The sequence below is a fragment of the Arctopsyche grandis genome, chromosome 5, assembly GCF_051622035.1.
Source record: "Arctopsyche grandis isolate Sample6627 chromosome 5, ASM5162203v2, whole genome shotgun sequence".
Taxonomy (NCBI): Eukaryota; Metazoa; Arthropoda; class Insecta; order Trichoptera; family Hydropsychidae; genus Arctopsyche; species Arctopsyche grandis.
This window is the reverse complement of record NC_135359.1, coordinates 7383972-7403539: the sequence shown is the minus strand read 5'-3', so window position 1 is coordinate 7403539 and position 19568 is coordinate 7383972. Positions and strand designations below refer to the sequence as shown.

General features: G+C 32.1%; 2 protein-coding genes across 2 annotated transcripts; both read right to left on the bottom strand.

Moving 5' to 3' along the window:
- Nucleotides 1-570: 570 nt before the first annotated feature.
- LOC143912279 (transmembrane protease serine 9-like) lies at nucleotides 571-14267 on the bottom strand. The gene is made up of 19 exons (XM_077431562.1): nucleotides 14211-14267; nucleotides 14079-14130; nucleotides 13854-14007; nucleotides 13621-13775; nucleotides 13434-13532; nucleotides 13209-13354; nucleotides 12978-13122; nucleotides 9954-10107; nucleotides 9719-9873; nucleotides 8792-8875; nucleotides 8561-8703; nucleotides 8378-8486; nucleotides 3359-3444; nucleotides 3214-3265; nucleotides 2992-3145; nucleotides 2754-2908; nucleotides 1717-1815; nucleotides 1498-1643; nucleotides 571-1410 (listed from the first exon to the last, which is right to left on the bottom strand). The coding sequence occupies exons 1-19, from the start codon at nucleotides 14259-14261 to the stop codon at nucleotides 1234-1236; spliced, it is 2316 nt and encodes a 771-aa protein (XP_077287688.1). The 5' UTR covers nucleotides 14262-14267; the 3' UTR covers nucleotides 571-1233.
- A 2392-nt stretch (nucleotides 14268-16659) lies between these two features.
- Nucleotides 16660-19568, bottom strand: LOC143911470 (collagenase-like). Its single transcript, XM_077430344.1, has 7 exons — nucleotides 19360-19568; nucleotides 19220-19271; nucleotides 19002-19152; nucleotides 18762-18916; nucleotides 18457-18555; nucleotides 17660-17805; nucleotides 16660-17577 (listed from the first exon to the last, which is right to left on the bottom strand). The coding sequence occupies exons 1-7, from the start codon at nucleotides 19408-19410 to the stop codon at nucleotides 17401-17403; spliced, it is 831 nt and encodes a 276-aa protein (XP_077286470.1). The 5' UTR covers nucleotides 19411-19568; the 3' UTR covers nucleotides 16660-17400.

Sequence of the window (19568 nt, the reverse complement as noted above, 5' to 3'; positions counted from 1 at the left end):
AAAAACTAAACAAGAAACAGAAATAAGAAGAATTATAGAAATCCTTTGAGTTTAAGAAATGCATCAAGTTTATTCATAAAAATATTAAGGTTAACATAAATTATAATTTCATTGGGAAGACTATTCCAAACTGAAACCACTCTGTTTGAAAAGAAGGAATCTCTGATCAATTTATTATATTTTTCTTTTTGGAGTCTAAGCGAGTGACCACTGAGGTGAGTGTTTTCGTTGAATGTAAAAAGATTGGACATACATATGTATGACATTTATGATGATTATTTAGTATTTTAAAGACTTCGATTAAGTCGCCTCTTATTCTTCTCGTCTCCAGTGTAGTGAGATTCATTCTTTTCAATCCTTCGTTATAAGAAAGTGACTTAAGTTCAGAAGGAATCTTTGTAATTCTCCTTTGTACCCTTTCGATACATATAACATCCATTTAATATATTCATATAGTAAGTGCTGAACGTTTTTTTTATTTTTTTAATTAATAATTTATACCACCACTCGAAAATGTCTGCAGAATGATTCCTTGCTATATTGTGTATCAAAAAATAAATTGTTAAAAGTTGCGGTTTTATTATTGGAATGAATAAATTCCAATAATATAGCAAGCGCATTTAATCTTTTATTAATTCAATATAAATCACATAATACAATAAATACATATTATACATACATGTATGTATATGTATAGTAGTAAAATCTGGTTAATACATGAATAATAAAATAAAATTGCAATATATTTTGCTTTTTATTTAAAGGTATTTCATGACGACTCTGATAAAACATTGTACAAATTCTAACTGAGAACGAGTCTCATCAAATGCATTTTTTTTATATTGTCTTTATTATTCAAATTTTTCTGGAGCCCAAATTCTTTTTCGCTCCCATCTGGAGAAGGCCGGCCCGGCCCTTATTATTATAATAATACATGCACACAAATAAAATGGTGTTGTGTGAATCATGCAATGTAAAGTTAATAGTGCGTGAAATTGAGTAGACATTTTACTGCCCATTAAATTAGACCAACTTAAGGGTTGTTGGCCTTTCATATGCAAAAAAAATAGGTAAATATTATAATAAGAATAGGAAGTAATGATAATTATGAAAGTAAATAAAGGTGAATATTTTTAATTGAATTTATTGCATAAATTTTATATTTAAAAGCTTAATGATATATTGAAGAAATAATTTTTCCAAAAGTTGAGTTTTCAAATGTTTGGTTACAAATTATGGCCTGATTGTGATGCCAGTATTTGAACTGATCCAAGGCAAGAAAGATCCAGTTCGGACGTAGCCTGAAGCTCTGCCTGAGCTGCAGCCAAGACTGCTGACGAAACTGACAACACCAATTTGAGTTCTAATGCCATCAGGATCGGTGACTATCAAAGGACCACCGCTATCTCCCTGTGAAAACAAACGATGGTGTTAAGGCTGATAATTTAAAGTAATATAAATATATACAATAGTATTAATACGATTAATCAAACTTACACTGCATGTGCTCTGGGCTGTGCTTTGAATTCCCAAGCAGCAAATTGTGGAGGCAATAATAAGATTAGAATTGTAATCTTGAGCGCACCTTGTGTTTGTGATGACATTCAAATTCACATAGTTCAAAGTTTGAGAGATGGAACCGGCTAAAATACATTAATAAATAGCATTAATTTACACTGAAGATGAAATATTTACAATTTTTTTAAGAATACTTACTGTTTGAAGTTAATCCCCATCCACTGACTGTTGCAGTTTTACCAGCGTGAGTCACAGAAGATTCGCTCTGTCTTGGCAAACGGATGATTTTGACAGTGGCTAAATAAAAAACAAATCAGTTAGTCTTGAGAAAAAAAAATTCTCATGGTCACAAAATTTCATGTGTGGATACTGCTAACACTTAAGGTCTGTTCATACCTATCCAGCACGACCCGAATCCTGCAAGTATCCTGCAAGTACGGACAGTATTCTTTAGTACATTCTATATGGACGCGCATGAACGCGTAAATGCGCATGCGCGAATGGAGTATGAATACGTCCATATAATGTACCAAAGAATACTATCCGCACTTGCAGGACACCTGCAGGATGGTTCGTTGATTACTGGTCACAAATTACTCGTCACAAAGTCACTAAAATCTCTATAACGGAACATCTGGCAGCCGAAAAGTCCATCATACTAACGATAACTATCATAGTAACGAAAACTTGAGTGCCAAATATTGTGTATTCGCGATTTTCATGGCAAAAATTGTCTTTGTGACCACCCCAATGTGACGAATAGTCCAATTACCCTGCAGGATACGGGTCGTGCTGGATAGGTATGAACCAGTGGCGTGCGCTGAAATTCTCTCGCTTTTTGTCGTACAGCCTTACTTAATGTGCACGAACGGGATACAAGAGGAACAGCCTGTATGAACAGACCTTTATATGTATATAATGTAATAAACATGTTTGTAGAAAATCAGAACGAATGCCCAATTTTACTGAACATTCATATTGTGCATTAACATGCCAGTCGTCTCATTCGTTCATCCTCCATAATATGTATGTACATATAGTTGTAAATGTATGATATTTACAAGGTTGTGGCTATTTGCAGGTACTATATCTGCGAATTATTGGCTATTTGAAGGTACCATATCTGCGACAGGCGCAAAGCCTTCTGCGCATGCGCGTGAACTGTCACTGTCAGCGTGTTTACTGTTAAAATTTTGTGTTAAAATTTTAATACAAACAAAATAAAGTATACTTACTCGATTCTACGACACTGCTGGGAAGTGTGATGATAGCGAGGTCGTTATGCAACAAAGATGGATTGTAGCTGGCGTGAATTATGAATCTTGTGGAAGTCATAACAGTTCCCGACGACAAGCTGGTTGTGCCCATTCGAACGGCTACTGATGCCATTCTGGAAGTGCATATAAATATAATATAAATACATGACCTTTGTGAGAAATTTACTCACTTTATGTGATTTGTTGAATATCTTACCCCGACATACAATGAGCAGCAGTCAATACGTGAGTTCTAGAAATGAGAGATCCGCCGCAGGATGCACTTCCACCTGAAGATGAGGTCATACGTAGATGCACTTGGTGAGGGAATTGACCGGAGCTAGCTGGGTAACCCTGGATTATCCTTTCGACTAAAAGTCAAAACAATTATAGGTGCTATTCATTTTTAAAAGTAATAATTCATATAATTTTAACTTACAATCTGATCGTTTGCTATATTCTTGGATAGCAATCTGGGGATGCAGCTCTCCCTAAAATTTTAAAAATACAAACGTAAATAAAGTCTATTTCATATTACTTTTATAATACAAAAAAAAATGTATTTTATAGTAAAAATTAAGAACCTGGACGAGGAGAGCGCAGAGGAACAAACTCAGCAATCTTAAGGCTTCCATCTTGATCATCTTGGCTGCATTGAACAAGTTGCTCTCTTTATTTATACCAAATATAAATCTTGATAAATTTTATCAGTAATTTTAGAGATTTAAGGAGATTAAAATTGCTGAACAAATCTATGTATTTGAGATAAATTCGTCTTGTCTTGTCAACTATGCATTCGTTCAAGGATTAAGATATTAAAATCTTCAGAAATGCTACTAATAATCTGCTTGTATTTATTATAAGGCCATGTATGTATGTACATACAATTACATACAGCCAGTGGTGTCACCCTAATGGTTTCCATGGGTTTCCGGAAACCCGTTATTAAAAATCAAAAGTTTCTAGAAACATTTTTTCGAAATTTATATATAAATTGAAAAAATTATTTTGTTCCAAAATTGGGGTGACACCACTGCATACAGCATAACCATAACATAACCAGCAGAATAGATGGTCATGGGTTCAAATCCCAGTGATTTCTGCTGGCCAATACCTTGGATTTGTGACTCCAGGTCGATCGTTTCCTATCAGAGTTTACCAATTTATTTATTTTTTTATTGAAACGGTTCCAAAAACTTGACTACCTTACTCATTTTCTCGCAAAATCTCGAGTTTTCATCAATCCCGAATTTCGCTGAATTGTATAAAATGCTGCAAATTTACAAATTTGACAATAAATGTCAGTGTGGATGTTAATTGTTTAAAATGCGGCGTATTTACAAATTTGAACATAGATGTCTCTGTGCATATTAATTGATATGTATTTATGTACTTTGTATAATACTAATAATATTGGTATGAAATGTACAATGTTTCTGGACAGGAAGGCGCATTGGGGTTAGCTTTTAGGCCTTCCTGGTATAAATTAAAGATAAAATAAAATAAAATACTTGACACACATTTGTATTTACGTGTAGTGCGTGTATTTTACATCTTTGGAAAATATGGACCAATTTGTTTGATTCAAAAAACTTTCGTTTATCTTCACAATTTAGCGGTGTGTGTTCTTTTCAGAATAATGAAAGCGCTTAAAATAATATGTACTTAGTATAAGAAATGATATGGGAAATACCCTTTGAGAACTTTTTTTGATTGGATTTTTAAATGCTTTTTATTATTACGAAATTATGTTCACAATACATCTTATATCTATTTTAATAGCTACTGATCTACTGATCATTTTCTATTTTACAATTTTATTTTGAGCACTTCGATAACTATATAATAAAAGAATTTTGATAACTATTGAGAACTTGAGTGTGTATGTACATAAGTAAGAGATCGCGAATATGGATTACTCATATTTATGACTATTTTGTAGTTAATTAAATTGTGGAAATGCCAATAAATTTGCGACAATATTTAAGATTTTTCCAAATTATTTGTTTATAATATAAAAATTGATTACGGAAACGATTTAAAACATATGTGCTAGGGTGACTGATTTGAAATGTTTAATCAAGGAACATTCAAGTGTAATTGAATTGAAGTGTAACCATTTAACATTCAAGTGTAAATGAAAATTAAAAAGAACTTGATGATCATTTGTCAAGAAAGGTCCAGCTCCAGTGTAACCCGAAGGTTTGCCTGAATCGCAATCAAGACTGCTGTCGAAACTGAAAACACAAATTTAAGTTATGATGCATCTGAAGACCACCGCTATCTCCCTGTGCAAACAATCAATGGTGGCTAAGCAATCAAAGTCAGTAAACACAACTCATTTCTATGGTAATGTAATGTAAAACGTAAATGTTAATTTCGATTGATAATAATAATGATTTGGCAAATTGTATCATCTGTTTACATACAATATGTAGCATAACATGTGTATATTGGGTATAACCCATTCTGATAAATCTTATTATTCTTTGGAATTTCCAATTTTGAAATCAGATAATCTCAAATAATCAATTAATTATTGATCAATACATATCTAGCATTGAATTATTAAAAAGTTATTTGACCCACTTATGTACATAAATAAGAATAGTAAATATACATATATGACTTTTTCGTTAAAACAGACATTGTTGTATAGTTGGAAATTATCAAATAAAGCGTACATGTGGGTAATGCAATGATTTATCTGGATCATCAAGTTTATATAAAATAAAAATAGCGATACATTGGATTAGGCAAACTTGTTAGTCAAGTTTATTTATTAAAAAAAAAGATTTACAAACTTAAAATATTATTTTTTTTTATAAAATTAATATTACAAATTTAAAATATTAATTTTTTTTATAAAATTTCGTTAAAATGTAACATTTTTTTTAGAATTTAGCCTTCTGGATCTGCAACCAGTATTGCTAACAAAGCTAACAACTCCAAATTGAGTTATAGTGTGATCATCACTGCTATCTCCCTGTAATTGAGAATGAAATCAATACAGTTTTGTAAAAATATATGTATTTACAATAATTTTAAATTGCCTTGCATTTAATCTTTGTGGTACTTTGAGTTTTTTGCAGCAAATTGTACAAGAAAGGATTACTTCTGAATCTTAATCTTCAGTGCAGCTTTCATTTAAGATAACATTCAAAGAGACAAATTTGAGTGTTGGAGAATTTGGTGCATGTGAATATTTGGGTAACAATATTTTTTATACGTGTATAAACTAATAAGTTTATACAGATATTTCCTATGACTTATTACTAATAGTAACTGATTTTATGCTTTACTGTAATTGATTTTTAATTTTTAAATGTTTTTTACAAAATATGTTCACAATACATCTTATATCTATTTTAACAGTTATTGATCTACTGATCATTTTCTATTTTACAATTTAATTTAATTTAGTAATTATATATACATATGTATGTATGCAGGGCTTCTTTTTCTCATGTAACGCGGTGGAAAGGCGTTCCGGCACCTTTTTATCTCAGCGTTTTTTATGTTTCAAACGAATATTCTATATAATATAATTTGAATATAATCTTTTCCAATATAAAACTTGACAAGAAGTGAGTTCCGGCACTTTTTTTTTCAAAAAAAGGCCCTTATATACTATTGTATGCATGCAGTATTATATTATTTTAATGTTAACGTACAGCATAATAGGAAAATGAGCTCAAAAACCTGTTTACAATTCTTATAAATGCTCATAATACATTTTATACATAATTATTTTATACACAATTATATTATAGTTAGGGTGAATTATGAAAAGAGGACAAACGGTTGCAGTTGAAATGTTAATTAATTTAATACAACATCAATTGTTTCCATTCTTAAAGTATATATGTAGGTAGTGATTGTCTTTTTGTAAAATATTTTTTTATTCTTAGGAAATAAATGGTCCTCCACATGTGACGTATCCACCCAGAGATGAGGGAATTGATCTGGATTATTCTTTAAACTAAATAATATCACAGTTATTGGAAATCCAAGGTAAAATAATAAATATGCAATTAATGCGAAATATTTAGATACGTTTAATCACATATCTATAAAAATCTTTAATGATGTCTCTGCATTTGAAAAGTCACCACTTCACATTATATCTAATTTTATCTTAACTATGTATATAATGGAACAGATTAATCACAGATTAAGACAATGCCTAGTAGCTTATACAACCCAATGAAATTAAAGCGATTATTATCAGATTAATAATATAGAAAACATTAAGACGAAAATAATATTAAATTATTTATCAATGCACGAAAGACAATTTTTAGTTACAGATATGCGATAAATTGCGTAATATTATTAAAGATGAACGCATATGCTCTTCAAACATGATATTTATTTTCACAGAAGGATAAATCACTAGAATAAAATTGTAAAGAAGGCTGAAGCCAACAATGTGGTCTCTTAAGGTAATAAGAAGGATATTGGGTGTGACTATCCTAATTTAAGAAAGAACTGCCATAATTCTAATGAAGGGTTTTACCATATTGTCGGATTATGGGTGTAAATGAACTTTCTGAATAAGGAAAACCTAGAATTAAACTAATTATATCATCATCATCATCATCATTTACAGCCATTCACTATCCACTGCTGGATGAAGGCCTCTCCAACACGCTTCCACTCGTCTCTGTTTTGTGCAACACTCATCCGTCTCACTCCGCACATTTTCCTAATTTCGTTCACCCATCTTCCTTGCGGTCTTCCTTTTACCCTTTTGCATTCTCTCGGGTACCATTCAAGCACTTCTTTCGTCCACCTTTCGTCCATCATCCTAGCTACGTGACCCGCCCATTGCGATTTCAATCTCTTCACTCTATCCACTATGTCCACTACCCTTGTCATACTTCTCACCCACGTGTTCCGCTTTCTGTATTTCCTTGTTATGCCAAGCATACAGCGTTCCATACTTCTTTGAGTGCATTGGATTTTATGTAGCATCTTGGCGTTCAGTGTCCAAGTTTCACATCCATACGTCATCACTGGCAAAACGCATTGATCAAAGATCTTTTTCTTCAGGCAGAGAGGCATTTTTGATTTAAAAACAGCATTCATCCGTCCAAATGCACTCCATCCTAATTTCATACGTCTCTTTATCTCTTAATCTTTACTACCAGACATGTCAATTATTTGATCTAAATATAAATAATTATTTACTACTTCTACTAGTTTATCATCTAATGGGATGCTATCAGGCATGCAATAGCTATTGAACATTAGTTTGGTCTTATCTACGTTAATTTTTAATCCTACTTTTCTACTTTCCCTATCCAGCTGTGTTAGTCTGTTAAGTAGGTCAGCTGAATCACGAGCTATTAAAACTATATCGTCTGTATATATTGGAATTTTTATGAAAAAATTAATTATTTATGGGTTTTATTTTAATATACTATACTATGTACATATACTAAAATGGTTATTGTTAGGTCAATAAATAATATTTTATTTAAAAAAACATATTACACAATTTTTTTATATTTAAATTAAAATATTTCAAATTTAAGGTCTCATTGTGATTCCAGTATAATTTTTAATCCAAGTCAAGAAAGGTCCAGTTCGAGTGTAACCAGAAGGTTTACCCGAATCGCAACCAAGACCGCTGACGAACCTGACAACACCAATATGAGTTACAATACCATCTGGATCAGTTACTGTCAAAGGACCACCGCTATCTCCCTGTAAAATTGAACAATCTTGGTAAAGCATTCATATATTGTAAAAATAAAATAAATAAGATTCTTCCGACATACACTGCATGTACTCTGGGCTGGATTCTGAATCCCCACGCAGCATATTGTGTAACTAGTTACAGCTCCACCATACACATCAACGCATTTTTGGTTTGTTATGACGTTCAATTTCACATAGTTCAATGTTTGAGAAATAGGAGCAGCTAAAAAGATCCAAATTACATGAGTTTGTGTTTGAAATAAAATAAGCAATATAAATAATTTAAGAATACCGACTATTCGCAGTATAACCCCAACCACTAGCTGTAGCAACTTTTCCAGCGTGCGTTACAGAAGACTCGCTGAGTTTTGGCAAACGGATGGGTTTGATAGTGTCTAAAATAATTGACATTGGTAAAGAAAATCAGAATGAATTTATTTACATGGATACTTTAATTTTAGTAAATTTCTTTGTCTACATGTAATTATTTTTTTAAAAACAATATTTAAAACTAACTGTACATATGTATGTGAAATTTAATACACAAATAAAAATTCGAATGCGACCAACCCATGACTTAATCTATTTATTTAGAGGAATATAAGAAGGTCACAAAACAAAATTCGATAATTAAACATATATACACGTTCACACATACCGGTTATGAGAGCATTTTCGATACAAATTGATCACAAATGTAGGGAAACTTACACAAGACAAAAGTTCTACTTCTGGCTGTCGGATTTTGTTTGAAATTTTTTTATAACTTAAAATCACTATAATTATTATATTATACACATTATAAATATCAAGAAAATAAAAATAATTTAAAAGGTCGAAATAAAATAATGAATATTGTTTTAAAAAAATATACTTCCGATTTACGAATTCTGACCAAAACCTCATCTTTCTTTCGAGTTTAATAAGGCAAAATTCGGAACTAAAGTATCAGAAGCACATAACGTATACAGGGTAGGTATGTCGGGACTTCGGGTAGGTTTCGCTTAGTGTAAGTGCGAGCAGTGCGCACGCATAAGATACACGTGTCGTTAATCTGTGGTTCAGTATGTCTGGCGCTTGTCGATCGTTTTTCTAGATCATGAAAACGTGATCAGTGATCGATTCCCAGTTCAAATCAGTCAAAATCTCGCGTTCGAATTATCGCATGATCACAAAACTTCATCTATTGTTACTACGTACATATTATGTAGATAAAGTAAAAATGTATATGCACTTACTCGATTCTACAATACTGCTGGGTAGTGTGATTAGAGCAATATCAGCATGCACTGTCGGTGATGTGTAGTTCGGGTGAATTGCGAAAGTTTTAGAGGTCATAACAGTCCCAGACGACAAGCTGGTTGAACCCATTCGAACATTAACTGATACTTTGCTGGAAATACAAATACATATCATTATATTTTTTGAATTTGTATTGTGATGTATTCCGATTCAAACTGTTGAAAATTTTACTCTTGTAAGCAATGAGCAGCTGTCAATACATGTGTCTTGGAAATGAGAGCTCCTCCGCAAGCAGCATTTCCACCTGTAGATGTGGTCATAATAAGATGAACTTGGTAAGGGAATTGACCGGTGCCTGCTGGGAGCCCTTGAATTATCCTTTCAACTGAAAATTAAAACAATTGTCATATTTTACTTGCTAAGAATTCATAATGAAATACAACAAATGAAATAATATTTATATGGTTACAATCGGATCTTCTGCTATATTCTGGATATGTAAGCATGGGATGTAGTTCTACCTAAATTTTGAAAAATATAAATGATTTTTTAATATTTGCACTTAAGATCATTTTTTTTATACGAATAAAGGTCTGTTCATACCTATTCAGCACGACCCGTACCCTGCAGGTGGTATGTATTCTGCGGTTAGTATTCTTTGGTACATTCTATATGGACGCGCATGAATGCGTAAATGCGCATGCGCGAATGGAGTATGAATACGTCCATATAATGTACCAAAGAATACTATCCGCATTTTCATGACAACTGCAGGATACGGGTCGTGCTGAATAGGTATGAACAGACCTTGAATAAGTACTTGTACTATGAGAACGCAGAGGAAGAAACTTAATATCCTTAATACTGCCATATTGATCATTATGACAATTTATGTACATATGTACATATTGTAAAATTGCTCCTGATATTTATACTATATTTTAAATCTTGATAAGTTTTATCAAGAATACGCAAAAACTAAAAGTGTTATATATATACGAGATACAATTTCTTTGGGCATATACATATGTAACATGCACGTATTTATTATGTATCCTATTGTATATTTAATGTTATGTAATATATGTATATACGCACATATGTAGTATGAATGTTATCAACAGATTGAAACTCTTGCAGATTGTATTTTTATTTTTTGTTAACACAATTTTATCACCTGAAATATCTATTTCGAAACAATTATATAAATGTAGCATTGATAAATATTATGTATATGTAAGATACAAATTATATTCATTTGATTGATTAAACAAATGCGTATCTCGTTATAATTTTCTTCGTTTCCTTTTCATTTGTTTATTTTGTATTTACCTTTTTCATTTGTTTTATATTTGTAAATTTCAATTTCTTCTTATATTCTATCTTATAACCTTTTATTTTATTTTATTTTATTTTTTTATTTTACATATATACCAGGAAGGCCTTACAGGAAAATCCCAATGCGCCTTCCTGGCCAATTACAAATACAAATGCAGCATTTTTTTTTATTATAAGTCGTTGAATTGCGAGACACTGAAAAAACTCGCAAATTAACGAGACATCTATGAATTGTACATAAAATTTTATTGTACATCCATCAAATTTCAAATAGTGGTGACATAGTAGGTAGGAAGGATTTTTAGCCAATTTTTTTTCCGGGAACCGTTTCAACAATGAAATCAGAGAAAATTGGCAAACTCTGATAGGAAACGATCAATCTGGAGTCACAAATCCAGGTCTGACCAACAGCATATTCATTTTCAATTTCAACAAAAATTCATTTTCATTCAGGGATAGAACCCGGCACCTTCTTGACGGTAAGCAGAAGCTTAACGTCCGAGCTATGCTGCTGGCTTTTCCAAATATTTTAATACTATAGTTTAATTATGCAATGTACTACATATTTTGTCATGCCTTTATTCTTTACTTTTTAATTTGTTTTCCTTATATTTATCTTTTTCATTTTTGTAAAAATCTATTATTGGACTCGGATGTTACATATATTATTTATTTACTTTTTGTCTGTTGATTTTTCAATAAATAAAATAAAATAAAATAATTAGTTAAATTGAATGTTGAGTGTTTATGTTTGTATTAGAAAAAAATCATCTTATGTATATATTTTAACAAAGTATATGCAGTAATTCTATTTCAGCGTTTACACGAAAAATATTAATAATGACGAAAAAATATTACGATCATCATTTTTGATCTTCCTGTGCACAGATTGATTATTTTCGCCCTTTTACTATATTACATATTTATTATTATGTAGATGATAATAAATATATAGATGAATACACTATCATATCACCTGAAGAATAATTTAAAATTCAAATTAGTATTTTGATTAGCTATTGCTAATAGGTTGACAATATGAATATATGAAAGCTTTTTAAAAATGATGGGACGCCAAGAGAATTACTGGACCCTGGGAAAAGTTAATTCCGGGCTCTATAATAAACTAAAAAGATCTTCGAGATACATTTTTAATATGCGAAAAATCTATTAGAACTATAAGAAAAATACCTACATATGTTTGTTGTTATTTTTAAAATAAGAATGCGTGTAATAATTAAATAAATAAATAATTAATTAATTTATTAAAATAAAAAGGCAATTTAAACAATATTTCAACAACAGATGTACAAATGCGATAAAATTTCAATCAAAATGATTTCAATGATTGGGGTTTCAATCAAAAAGATTTCAATCAAAATTATGATCCCGGCTTAAACTAATGTAATTAAATATATTACTAAGAGGTTTGGGCCGTTTTTATATCATCACATACGTACTAAGGCGGCCCAAACTCAAAGACTCAAATTTAACTCTTAGTAATATGACTCAAAGAATGCGTGGATAGAAAAATAGTAAACATTTAGCATTAAATGAATACATGTCGAATAATATCAAATATCAATATCGGTCAGTCCAACTTCCTGACACGGGGCCCCTCGAGTAGTCCGGGCATATACATATCTCTATATTTTAGGCTGTTTTTAAAACAAAGGCTTTTAAATCAATTCCATATGTTGTAATTTTTATTTAAAAGCGATATTGAAAAAGTATGACAACTTTATTATTTTTTCAGTGTAATTTATTCAATATGTTATATTAAAATGGTTGTTGTTCGATAAATTAAAAAGAAATATATTGCATCAATAAATTATATTTTATTAAAATATTAAACAAGACATGTTATATTTAAAATATTTTAAATTTATGGTCTCATTGTGATTCCAGTATTCTGACTGATCCAGGTCAAGAAAGATCCAGTTCGAACGTAGCCAGAAGCTCTGCCGGAATCGCAACCAGCACTGCTGACAAAACTGACAACTCCGATTTGAGTTACGATGCCATCAGGATCGGTGACTATCAGAGGACCACCGCTATCTCCCTGTGAAGACAATTGATTATGGTGAGGCAAATAATTTTAAAATTAAAGAAATACACACAAAAGTATATTCGATTTTTCAAACTTACGCTGCATGTGCTCTGGGCTGTGCTTTGAATTCCCAAGCAGCAAACTGTAGAGGCAATAATAATCTGAGAATTGTAATCTTGAGTACATCTAGCGTTTGTGATGACATTCAAATTCACATAGTTCAAGTTTTGAGAAATAGAACCGGCTAAAAGGAAAATTGTATTAGTTTTGTTGAAAGTTATGTATGTAGATATAGGCAGTAAAAATGTTTTATGAATACTGACTGTTTGAAGTTAATCCCCATCCACTGACTGTTGCAGTTTTACCAGCGTGAGTCACAGAAGATTCGCTCAGTCTTGGCAAACGGATGGGTCTAATGGTGCCTGAAAGAAAATTTATTTATAGTACATTTACCTGCTTGTAATAAATGTTAGTAATATGACATTAAAAATACTAAAAGTGATTATTTACTCGATTCTACAATACTGCTGGGAAGCGTGATGAGACCAAGATCGTTGTGCAACAAAGATGGATTGTATCCAGAGTGAGTCATGAAATTTGTAGACGTCATAACAGTTCCAGACGATATGCTGGTTGTGCCCATTCGAACTTCAACTGTCGCCATTCTGGAAGTACAAATGTAATAGATATTTCGATATTTTTGATAATTTTGTATACTTTCATGTAATTCGTAAGTATTTTACCCTGTTAAACAATGAGCTGCAGTCAAAACATGAGTTCGGGAAATAAGAGATCCTCCACAATAAGCACCGCTACCTGAAGCTGTCCTAGCAAGAAGATGAACTTGGTGAGGGAATTGACCAGAGCTTGCTGGAGATCCTTGGATTATCCTTTCGACTGAAAATTAAAATCAATATTATAGGTGTTACTAATTCATAATAACAATAATTCACACAATTTTAACTTACAATCTGATCGTGCGCTATATTCTTGAATAGCAAGTTTTGGATGCAGCTCTCCCTAAAATTTGAAAAATATAAATGAGATATCATTTTATAATATTTGCCAATTAAATATATTTTATAGTAAAAATTAAGTACCTGGACGAGGAGAGCGCATAGAAGGAAACTCAACAATCTTAAGGCTGCCATCTTGATCACTACGACTATATTTTACAAATTGCGTCTTATATACACGTCTAGATCTAGATAAATTTTATCAACATTACGAAATAAATATCACAAATTTATATCCTATCGGAAAAATTAAAATAAAATTCTTGTCTTGCATATTACATATGTACGTATATATGTACACAGTGGCGGACTGGCCATACAAGCGAACATGCCCGATGGCATGTGGGCCCCACTATCTGTTAGAAAATATGGGCCCTCAGTAAAATTAAATAACTTTTTAACTATTTATAGGATATTGCAACTTTGGGACCTAAAGTTTGGGTATTTCAACAAAACAAATTTCTTACGATATACACAAACAACTAATACCTGCTTTAACAGCCCAAGGATCGGTTAACTTTTTTTATTAGGCTCGAAATGTAAGTTTCAACATTTGCGTGGGCCCTTTTGCCGGGCCCATTTCCAACGTCAATATTATGTATATACCAATACCTATGTAACAACTAACTACTGAAATAAAAATGGGAATAAACAAATTTTCGTGAAAAATATAAACATAATTGCTTAAAACAATTTTGATAGGACGATTCATCATATCAACCAGCGATTTAAATTTACTTCATACTTTCAAAATAACATTTGATTATACTTCGATGATATAGTAAGATTTAAATACACAATTTTAAACAGTTTCCGAATATAAAATCTATTCCTAATTTAGACACATCCATGTAAATAGAAATATAGGATAGGGGCCCCCTCCCCAAAATCCCGATTTTCGATTAACATTCATTGAAAATATTATGCATTTTTTTCAGGGACGTAATTTGGGGTGGCCATAGGGGGGCACTCGCCCCTCTAAACTAAGGAATAGTGTGAATTTAGAAAATATTATGAATTTCATGATTAATGAGATACTACGGATCTATGAATGCTACGTTTATTTCTTATGTATGTTACTTTTGGGTAACTAATAAAATAATCGCTGCTATGTGCTTTGAAGAGAAACAAAACAAAACTTTATCTATTGTTATTACGTACATGTACATAGATAAAGTGAAAAGACAGTTGGTAGAAATTAAGTTAATTGATAGTTTTTTGATGACTCAGTTTGATGGTCGATTAATGTTGACCATGTGAAGATTTGTGGAAAAAAATTTTCGCCTGCGGCGCTTTCTTCTCTTTACATAATATTTTTTTATAATTACTTTTTCAAAAATAAGCTTATTTTTTTCATATTTTATAACTCAATAAGGTGTATTCAAAGAATATTTTCCATTTTTATTCCGATATAAAAAAGATTTTTTGAAAAAAATTCAATTTGACCAATCTTTGCCTGCCCCCCCCAAGAAAAAGCTGAAATGACGTCCCTGACGTGGTGGAAAGAAGAAAATTTTGTTATATGGGGGGGGGGGGACAAATTTTTTTAACCCTGGGGGGGCCCCCTTTGACTCCTGGCATGCACTGATTTCAGTCCCAGTCCGCCACTGTATGTACATATATGCAGTGGCGTAACTACTATGCTGCTAGGGTATGCGATTCATGCAAGCCCTTAGGGTCGAAAGGGTCTCCAAATATTAATACAAAAGATGTGATTAATACTTTAAAATATGTGATTTTCAAATTGACATATATGTAGGTTAGGAAGGATATTTAAAATTTGTAAGTTTATTTATGTTGTAGGAATATAGCACGACTTGTGCTATTACGAATCAAAACCAGTGATCTCATCATCAATCCTGTACAAACATGCATAACTCAAGGCCACATCTCCTTCGACCATCCCAGAGGAAGAAAGAGTTCATCGCTCGATCGTAAAACAAACGAAACCCAACAGTGATAGATGCATCCCAATGGTGGATATCCATAGCATATTAAAAAATAATTTCTCTAGTGCCATAATTGAAGAAGGGAGAAGTGTAATACGTTTGTATGGACAAGGCGCTGGTGTCCAACCCTCTTAAGTAATCAAAGTCAGTAAACACAACTCATTTGTATGGTAATTTAATGTAAAACGAAAATGTTAATTTCGATTAATAATAATAATGATTTGGCAAATTGTATCATCTGTTTACATACAATATGTAGCATAACATGTGTATATTGGGTATAACCCATTCTGATAAATCTTATTATTCTTTGGAATTTCCAATTTTGAAATCAGATAGCAATCTCAAATAATCTATTAATTATTGATCAATACATATCTAACATTGAATTATAAAAAAAGTTATTTGACCCACTTATGTACATAAATAAAAATAGTAAATATACATATATGACTCATTCGTTAAAACAGACATTGTCGTATAGCTGGAAATTATCTAACAAAAACAAATAAAGCGCAAATGTGGGTAATACAGTGATTTATCTGGATCATCAAGTTTATATTAAATAAAAATAGCGATACATTGGATTAGGCAAACTTGTTATTCAAGTTTATTTATTAAAAAAAAAGATTAAAAATTACAATATAAATTTTTTTTATGGAATTTCGTTAAAATGTAACATTTTTTTTAGAATTTAGCCTTCTGGCTCTGCAAGCACTATTGCTAACAAAGCTAACAACTCCAATTTGAGTTATAGTGTCATCATCACTGCTATCTCCCTGTAATTGAAAATGAAACCAACACAGTTTTGTAAAAATATATGAATTTACAATAATTTTAAATTTCCTCGCATTTAATCTTTGTGGTACTTATAGTTTTTTTGCAAAAAAAATCTACAAGAAAGGATTACTTCTGAATCATAATCTTCAGTGCACCTTTCATTTAAGATACGATAGATGCATCCCAATGGTGGATATCCATAGCATATTAAAAAATAATTTCTCTAGTGCCATAATTGAGGAAGGGAGAAATGTAATAAGTAGAGGTCGGAATCTGAAGGGGCCGGAAACGTGCCGCCTATTGTTCCATTGTTGTAAATCCTTTGTAAAAAAGGTTCGGCAACCCTTTAACAATGCATTTACAATCTTTGAACAATAAACAGCCCCTTCAGATTCCGGGCTCTAGTAATAAGGCGCTGGTGTCCAGCCCTCTTAAAGTAAGTAAATTTGTAGTTTTGGTAAAGGAAAACCAATATATTTTTCTATATTTTTTTTATTGTTGATTAACTTAAAATATTACATGAAATGACCTTTTGCAGTAAAAATCTATGGCCTAATTGGGATGCCAGTATTTTCATTGACCCAGTTCAAGAAATGTCCAATTCGGACGTAGCCAGATGCTCCACCAGAATCGCAACCAGCACCGCTGACAAAGCTTACAACTCCAATTTGAGTTACTCCGCCATCTGAATCGGAAACTATCAAAGGACCACCGCTATCTCCCTATAATTGAAAATAAAATTAATAAATCACTAAGCAATCCAGTTGTGTAAGAATGCATACATTCCTAATAATTATTACTTACACTGCATGTGCTCTGTGCAGTAGTTTGAATTCCCTTGCAGCAAATTGTAGAGGCAATGACTACTTGGTTACCATAATCTTGAATGCACCTTTCGTTAGAGATAACATTCAAAGCAACAAAGTTGAGTGTTTGAGAAATAGGTCCATCTGAAAGTGTAGATAATATAAATATGCGTATAATATTTTAGTACGCGGGACAGGTGTGTTGATCGTGTCCCGGTCTAAGAAAACACCGTTTGTGTTTGTAAGAGGGTCGTTTATTTTTGTTCAATCGTTACAATGGTTATTGTATGTACGAAGAGGTTGAGCTTCGGAGAAGTGATCTGGTTGAACTCCAGAGGTTCACTCTGGTGTTGGGAGCTAGTGTGTCGCTTTATATACGTTCTGGCTTGAGGCGTGCCGTGTGAAGATGTTTTGTCTTCGATTCCAGGACACGTGTGTTGGGGACACGTATTGACCTATTTTCGAGGCGCGTGCTCGGTACACGTGTGGTTTATAGCTATGGGGTCAGCGCCAAGACGTCGTTCGTTTGAGAATGCGGGCATGTGCCACGCGTTAATAACTTTTCAGACACGTATTAGGGTATCCTGATGATATCACTGTTGGGTTTCGTTCGTTTTACGATCGAGCAATGAACTTTTTCTTCTGGAATGGTTGAAGGGGTCGTTGCCCTTTATGAGTTATGCATGTTTGTACAGGATCTATGATGAGATCACTGGTTTTGATTCGTAATAGCACAAGTTGTGCTAGATTCCTACAATATAAATGTAGAAAAAGTCTTATTTAAAGAATACTCACTGTTTGCTGTGTATCCATAGCCGCTTACTGTTGCAACTTTTCCTTCATGAGTTTCTCCAAACTCACTTTGTCGTGGTAAACGGATTGCTCTCATGTCGTCTAATGGAAAAATTCAAGTGTAAATGTGAAATTACTAATATTTATTATTTGTAAACAAGTTTTTTATAAGATTAAATGTAAGGGCTGTGGTATTATTTTTCTATTGGGAATGTACATAGTATAAGCAAAGACAAAGTAAAAAAAATGAATTTGTATTTGGCCTTGGATCAAAAGATTGAATAAATAAAACATTTGATGTTACTTACTATTTTCCACAATACTGGTAGGAAGTGTAATGAGACCAAGATCGTTGTTTAGCAACGTGGGATTGTAATTAGCATGAATCATGAAGTTTGTAGAGGTTAAAACCATACCAGATGATAAACTAGTAGAGCCCAATCGAACATCAACTGTTTGCATTCTGAAAGACCAAAGTTAATGACTGTGAATTATGATTTTGCAAAAATTCTTTTTTATTTAGGGATAAAGCTTGCTGAACATTTTACCCTCGCAAACAATGAGCTGCAGTCAAAACATGTGATGGGGAAATAAGCGATCCTCCACAGGAGGCACCTGAGGAGGCTGACCTCATATTAAGATGTACTTGATGAGGGAATTGCCCAGGGGCTGCTGGGGATCCTTGAATTATTCTTTCAACTAAAAAAGATCACAGTTATTACAAATGTATTATAAAATTTAAATATATTATGAAATACAAACTTACAATCTGCGAGTTTCCTATATTCTTGAATTTGAATGCTGGGATGCAGCTCTCCCTTAATAAAAAAACAATTCGTAAATTAATAGATATGTGTAGGTGTTTTAAATTGTTTTTAAGTGTTTTGTCATATTTTATTTTCATACTTGTACAAGGAGAGCGCAAACGAGGAAGCTGAACAGCCTTAATAAAGCCATATCGATAAATATATGATTGATCTTGAAAGTAACCTGAAAATATATATGTATATATACCTATAACCGAATACAAAAATTGAGATAAAATTAATTAAAATCTCTAGAACGGTCAGGTAGTCTGTATTAGTAACAATCATATCTAAATTTATCTCAACCAT

What these genes read in the sequence shown, in the direction of transcription:
- LOC143912279 (XM_077431562.1), bottom strand. Translation starts at nt 14,261, where the DNA reads ATGGCAGCCTTAAGATTGTTGAGTTTCCTTCTATGCGCTCTCCTCGTC. An exon ending in CAGCAGTATTGTAGAATCGA is followed by an intron (nt 8,876 to 9,718) that starts GTAAGTGCATAT and finishes CAATTATTTTAG; the next exon opens with ACACTATCAAACCCATCCGT. An exon ending in GCTGCTCATTGTATGTCGGG is followed by an intron (nt 2,909 to 2,991) that starts GTAAGATATTCA and finishes ATGCACTTCCAG; the next exon opens with AATGGCATCAGTAGCCGTTC.
- LOC143911470 (XM_077430344.1), bottom strand. Translation starts at nt 19,410, where the DNA reads ATGGCTTTATTAAGGCTGTTCAGCTTCCTCGTTTGCGCTCTCCTTGTA. An exon ending in TTTGCGCTCTCCTTGTACAA is followed by an intron (nt 19,272 to 19,359) that starts GTATGAAAATAA and finishes TTTTTTATTAAG; the next exon opens with GGAGAGCTGCATCCCAGCAT. An exon ending in CTATGGATACACAGCAAACA is followed by an intron (nt 17,806 to 18,456) that starts GTGAGTATTCTT and finishes CTACACTTTCAG; the next exon opens with ATGGACCTATTTCTCAAACA.